At 33.6% G+C, this 6,746-nt stretch overlaps 1 protein-coding gene across 1 annotated transcript; it reads right to left on the bottom strand.

Annotated features, from left to right (window-relative positions):
* Positions 1–3,995: 3,995 nt before the first annotated feature.
* On the bottom strand, positions 3,996–6,002 carry LOC139900103 (uncharacterized). The gene is made up of 6 exons (XM_071882905.1): positions 5,889–6,002; positions 5,319–5,355; positions 5,098–5,159; positions 4,733–4,837; positions 4,195–4,450; positions 3,996–4,078 (listed from the first exon to the last, which is right to left on the bottom strand). The coding sequence occupies exons 1-6, from the start codon at positions 6,000–6,002 to the stop codon at positions 3,996–3,998; spliced, it is 657 nt and encodes a 218-aa protein (XP_071739006.1).
* Positions 6,003–6,746: the final 744 nt, after the last annotated feature.

Consider the following 6,746-nt stretch of genomic DNA (forward strand, 5'->3'; position numbering starts at 1 on the left):
CGCATGGGCTTGAGGTTATAATGCCATGCGATTGCATGGCTGGGAATTCCAGCTCATGTTCTTTTGGCCATTTGCTTGTCGACGTTATTATTAAATATATATAATATATAAATAATTTATATAATTATTTAAATATTATATTATATTCTTGTGCATAGTTGACTCATAATTTTGGCTTCGTTGCGTCACGCGTTGATAGTTGGCTCATGTCCCGGTTCTGGATTTTCGAACGTCCTTTCGTACGCGTAGATATCTTGTACTTTGCGTTTCGCAATTTGTAATTTGCACAAAAAATTATTTTCCTTAACTTCCAAAATTCGTGCAAGTCTTTAACTCACTTTTAGTGACACTTTTGAGTGCACTATGGCTTTAGTGGCACTTTTCAGGCTTTAGTGGCACTTTTTCTTCAATTCTTTAATCTTCGTGCTTTGTCTTCACATTTATTTATTTAAATGATTACAACTTAAAAATAGAATAATTACAACTAAAAACTTTACATATTGGGATGATATTGCGACTAAATATATGTTCGTTTGGAGCACTATCACATCTTCATTATGCAAAATCACACAAAGATTTAGATGAGAAAAATAAAATCTAGCATGAAAATCAAATCTTGAATACTGTAGGAACTAGGGGGTGAATAGTTCCAAAAATCGATTTGTTAAAACTTTTCCGGTTTATGATATCCTACGGTCGACCGTAGATGCGACCATGGATGTTGTGTTCAACAATGATATTGTTTTCAAATCCAAGGAACTAGTTTTAACAAAATAGTATGCTTGTGTTTGTTAGATTATATATGAAATAAAGTAAAATGCACAAACACAAGGATTTATAGTGGTTCGGGTGGATGTTAACTAATCCACCTTAATCCACTCCTCAATTCTACGAATTGAGAGTTTTCTTCACTATGATACCCCAAACCCGGTGGAGTGTCCGGATACAACACTAGCTCCTCGATAAGCCGCTACTTATGAACCCTTACTTCCCTTTGAAGAATTCACAATCACTAAAAGCTCTTACCACAAGATCCTAATGCTCTAATCTAGTGAAATCACAACTACCTTCTAGATCCTTTAAGAAGATAGCTCACAAGTAAACTTATAGCTAAGCTTACAATCACCCATGGTTTAGATCACACCAACCTTACTTAGATCAAACTTGTCTTTACATTGGACAAGTATTAATTTCCAATGAAATTAATCAACTTCCTAGATCCCTTTAAGGAAGTTGAATCATTAAGTAAGGTAGATGTTTTCTATCGCAAGAACCATTTAACTTCCGTAACCCCTCCAAGGAAGTATCTCACATTGTAAACTTAAAGATACAAATGTTAAGCATAAAGTTTACATTACAATTCTACTTAGTGTAAGTAGAATCTCTCTTTCTCTCTTATAATATCTCTATAGATTTGTGCTTGAGGCTTGGGAGATTAGTTGATATGACTTTGAAAGTATGTTGGAAAGAGGTGTTCTTCAAGTGTCTTCAAGCCTTGTTTAATAGGCAATAGAAATGCAAAGTAATGGGCACACATATCCGTTGATGAGTTTTCTTCTTCATATCTTTTGTCTTGTTTCTTCATAATGTTACTTACACAAAGATTCTCTTTGACTTGGAAGTATTCATTGATTATAACCCTTCAATGCATGTGCCAACATTTGATCTTGGAAGCATGCATATGATACTTGCCAAATAGCAATCTTCCAAAATACTTCTTGTATGCATGCATGTGATATTCAAGTAAGTACTTGAAAAGTAGCAACCTTCCAAATTCTCTTTGTAAGACTTATATGCATGTGTCAACATCTAATCTTGTAACAAACCATAATACTCCAAACTTCATATCCCAAGACTTCAATAATTTGTCAATACATGGATGGAAGTATCAAGCTCCATTGGTTGCTTGCAAATGAGGAAAGCATCTTCTCTTAAGACTTTTGTAATTGATTCTAAAAGAGGTAAATGCTGAATTTTTATCCCTTGACAAACCACTAGCATCCAAACTTTATTCCTCAAATCTTCAAACCTTTGTCTTCGTCAACTTGTCTTTTCTTTGATGGAAGTGTCTTGCTCTTTGGAACATTGTTACATCTCAAATAAACTAGTTTGAATCTAGTTGGAACCTAATGATCCTTGTTACAACCTTGATTAGCTTGAACTAATTACATTTACATACATACAATGGTACTTAAAACTAATGGGAGAGCACCTCTTTAATTGGGACTTTAACGACCATTATTAGTATGTTTAAATGACATTATGTAATAGGATAAAAGGATATAACACTTTCGTGTTTAATCTTAATTTGGCTTAAAATGTCATTAAGATGTCATTAGGTGTAATTAGTATAAATTAACATCTTTTGGTTCAAAACTCTTTTGAGATCAAAGAGGGCAACTATTATAAGTATGTTTAAAAGGGTTTTGTAAATTGTAGATGCCTCAAAGTGGTCAAACTTTATTTGGTTGAATTTGGTTACAGAGAAAACTACGGTCGAGCTGCGGTCGTCCGTGGGGTGAGCCGTAGATTGACAGTTTTAGAAAAAGGTACAATCGTTGGTACAGGGCATCCACGGTCAGACTCACGGTCGACCGTGGTGCAGCCGCATAGCAATTTTACCAAGTTAATTATTTATGTATTGGTCTTTTGCTAGAGATAGTGTGGGCTTATGAACTTATGTCATCTTACATATGATTAAGCACTTATCTCTTTTGTGTCATCATCAAAACAAAGTGATTAACTTTTGAATATTATAATTGGATTCTCAACCAACAAATACGATTTTGAAACAATTGTACCAACACACCATTGAAATAGTAGAAAAACGAAATATTATAATACATGTTTAGTTTCAAAGAAAAATACTTGTAGAAACCTCTATACTTATCAACAAACTCAAACACCTGATGTGTCACATGAACAAAGATTAATATTCCATTTCTACCCTTAAAAAATGAAACAAAAAATAGACAGAATACTCACCCTAATGGCTCTTTTAAGGAGAAGCTTAGAGTAAGTGCGGTCAGACTTTCTAAACACCAATGAAGCAGAAGCAAGTGCAGCAGCTGTTTCAGCAGCCACTTCAGGTCTCTCCCAACATGCATTTCATCTATTTGAAGTAAAACATACCTTATTGGGTCGCTTTTTTATGGCAAGACAACAACTACCTGTGTGGTACCTTATTTCACCTGGCTAAAATAAATCGAATACACGTACAAATGTAAAACATCAAACCATGATACTCATATTACCTTATTCAATTGCACCATAGGAAAATCGGTATTAAGGGATGCAAGATTTTGTGACTGCAATCCAAACCCCTCTCTTCTTTATATATATCAATAAAAACATTACAACCTTCCACATATACGCATCAACATATAGGTCCATGTACGGTCAGACCATAGGTCAACTGTGGTCCTGCTGAACCAAATCCACATTGTCTGATCAATGTTTGGGTCAACCAATTGACCACTCGTGTCTCTGTTTCATTGTTTGAGTAAAGGTTAGTTAACTCTTGGTTGCTTATATAATATGGGTTTGATCACTAATTCTATGAATGTGTAACACGTTATAAAACCAAAAGTTCTTTTATAATCATGGTCAAATGTTTTTTTATAGAAGTGTCAAAAGTATAAAAATGTTTTATTAACATGAAATGGCTAGAGGTAGTCTTTTGTGAGCCTCTACTTTTTGAATTAAAGTCAAACAATGAATCAAAATGAAACCTTTAGACTTTTTATCATATTAACCCTTATAAATATATTCTGTTACATAACCAACCAACCCACCCATCTTGTCACCTCTAATCAAATGCAAGGTAAGTCCAAGCCAAACATGATCTTAGTTTAAGTTTAGGGTGTTCAACTTGGGCTCAACAAATTAGCAATAGCTTTAGATAGTCAGTCAAACAAACCTATATTATGAATTTAGATGATCAATTTAATTAAACTTTTAACTTCATTGACAGTTCTAATTTAATTATCAGACAACTAACCTAAAGGGAAGCAGAACGTTGCGCCCAATACTGAACCCAACATAACGTTCCTTCCACGCCATGCAAGTGATCCAGGCACTAAAAAACAGCATATTAAACACATTAGTTTGATGTACATAAAGTTTTTCGATTTTCATATAATTATATGACATAAAAAGGGTTATAAAATGTGTGTTATTTTTTTTAATTCTTACTGATTAGACCGAATGTGGCTGCGGTTGTAGAACCAGCTCCAACAATATTATAAACGTCGTGAACTCCTCTTTTATCAGCTAGAATATTTTGCAAGCCGTAAAACACAGCTGTAAACATACCAAGCCGAACACTGCCTACTATCGAACCGCGTGTAATTCTAATAAACCTTTTCTCCATTGCATCTCTCATCAATCGATATTGTTCTCGCTTGTCAGGTGTGCTCCCTAGTTTTAATGTTACCTCGGTATCCTTGCTCTAATATTAAACAAACAAAGAATTCACTTCGACCTTGATTACTCAATAATTCAAACATATTAAACTGATAAAGAGGCAGCTTAGAAGTATTATCAATTATACTTTCAATAATAATTAAACAAATTAAAAGTTTCAAATTTCTAAACGAATTTTCTCTGAAATTGGCTACTGATTTCACAGTTAAAATTATCCAATAGTTGCTCAATCTTAAAATCATTACTGTCACAAAAAATAAATTATGCATTTCAATGAACAATTAATACTTGTGTAAAAAATACTTACAACAGAAGCAGAGGCTTCTTTCATGCCTCCATATAATAAGCCAACAAATACTCCAACAACCATTGTTGTACCCCAGTTCACAGTTCCAGCCAATTTTGAAGTACTCTGCGTTCAAGAAAAAAAAAAGATTAAGTTATTGGTGACAATCACTACAAATTAAAAACTATTTGGATTATCTTACACATTCAGGCTATAATATCACTAATTGTTATGGATCAAAATCACTAATTTACCTATCAAAATAACGATTCAAGTTAAATGTGCCTTATTATATATTTGCAATTATAAGGATTCAGGAACCTAATTTAATTTAGAAGACAGAATTTGTATAATAGATGTTTAGCATCAGTTCATGATTAACAAACCACAATCACAAAAGTTTCAATAAAATTAAACAGTGGCACAAATGACTCAAACATTTTACCACCTCCAAAAAATTAACAGACTATATTTGACCCAATCAATTTGCTACCTCTAAGGCTTAAGATTAACTCGTTTATGCCTTGGATATATACATGTACAACTTGCATCATAAAATCAAACAACTAAATAAACAGACTTTAAGGACAAGGGTGATAGCACAAACCTTTTAAGTGACACGGCTTCAATCCAAAAAATCCTAACTATATTTGCAAAAAAAAAAAAAAAAAAAAAATAATCTCAATTCAGCAAAAAAAACAAAAAATAAATAAAAATTAGGTGAGTAATTACATGTAAGTTATAAACAGTAAAATTGAGAGCGATTATGATGTAATACATAACTCACCTTAAGCCATGTTCAGTGACAATCATGTGAATGAATGAATATCAGAATGCGAAATTATTAAGCTTGAAGGCTTCCAAATATTTAGGATTTAGGGCTTGATTTGATAAACCTGAAACCTCTTCTTCTCGTTCTCCTTAAACCGTCCCTCTCAGAAGCTTTTAAGCAAAATAAAGTGTTAGTGGAAATGAACTAAATAAAAAGACACAAACCACATAGAACGAACAATCATCACAATGTTTGTTTAGAATGAATTTACAACTTCAAATACATTCACAAGGAAAAAAAGAATAAAAAATCAAATCGTCTAATAGAATCAACCCATTTCTAAGGGTCAAAGCATAAGGTGTGTTAATTAAAGACTATAGTATATTTCTTCAGAGCATAACATACCTCTTTAGGTACCTGAATGACTTCTTTAAACCTACTATCTAGATTTTTGCTAATAATCTCCACTGCCTCGGAAAAAGAGCACCGCAAACAATCACAAGTAAGCAAACCAATCATAAGGCTAAAAAATTAAATCAAACATATAACTACCCACTTGTTCTCTCCTTTACCCTTCCTCTCTAACACACGCTTCTGATCAACCACATGTGGCCCATCCGAATATGTCTTTCGCAACCCCTTAAATGTAACATTTGCAAGCACATTGATATGCCCGAATCGGACGGTTTATTTATGCGGTGTCGTTAGGTCGCAAAACGTCAATTCAGGATATCAACAGAAGAAGTTGATTGTTTAATTTATATATGCTGGGCCTAAATCTATTATTCCTTCGTATGGGTTAGCAAGGGCAAATATGACCTAGGATCGTTCTTTGAGCGGTCGAATTTGAAACGGAGCTTATTCAGATAATTTCGTAATTAAGATTGGGTTTGTACACAATTTAGTATCCAAGACTGGTGGCCAGGTACACCTTGTGTGGAGAGGCAGGATCCTTTTGGTCCCAATAATTTGGCGACTGTTCAGAAAATCCAACAACCAAGTCCAACCGGTTTATTCTAGACACCACTTTATCCGGAATATCAAATTGTATAAAGGCAATAGTTGGGTTGATTTGATTTATAATTATATTTAAAATATTAAAGCAATATAATTAAAATAAGCTAGCTAGCATGCAACAGCTAAGGACAGAGAAGATGTGGTTCACCATGATTTAAGATAACGTAGTGTCAGGATGATTGCGAGACACTCTTTGGATAGATATACCTTGGTGTGAACACTAGATTCCCTGCTAAGCGATTTCCC

Source organism: Rutidosis leptorrhynchoides, chromosome 3 (assembly GCF_046630445.1).
Source record: "Rutidosis leptorrhynchoides isolate AG116_Rl617_1_P2 chromosome 3, CSIRO_AGI_Rlap_v1, whole genome shotgun sequence".
NCBI lineage: Eukaryota > Viridiplantae > Streptophyta > Magnoliopsida > Asterales > Asteraceae > Rutidosis > Rutidosis leptorrhynchoides.

What these genes read in the sequence shown, in the direction of transcription:
- LOC139900103 (XM_071882905.1), bottom strand. Translation starts at nt 6,002, where the DNA reads ATGATTGGTTTGCTTACTTGTGATTGTTTGCGGTGCTCTTTTTCCGAG. An exon ending in TTGAAACTTTTGTGATTGTG is followed by an intron (nt 4,838 to 5,097) that starts GTTTGTTAATCA and finishes TCTTGAACGCAG; the next exon opens with AGTACTTCAAAATTGGCTGG. An exon ending in AGCCACATTCGGTCTAATCA is followed by an intron (nt 4,079 to 4,194) that starts GTAAGAATTAAA and finishes GCTGTTTTTTAG; the next exon opens with TGCCTGGATCACTTGCATGG.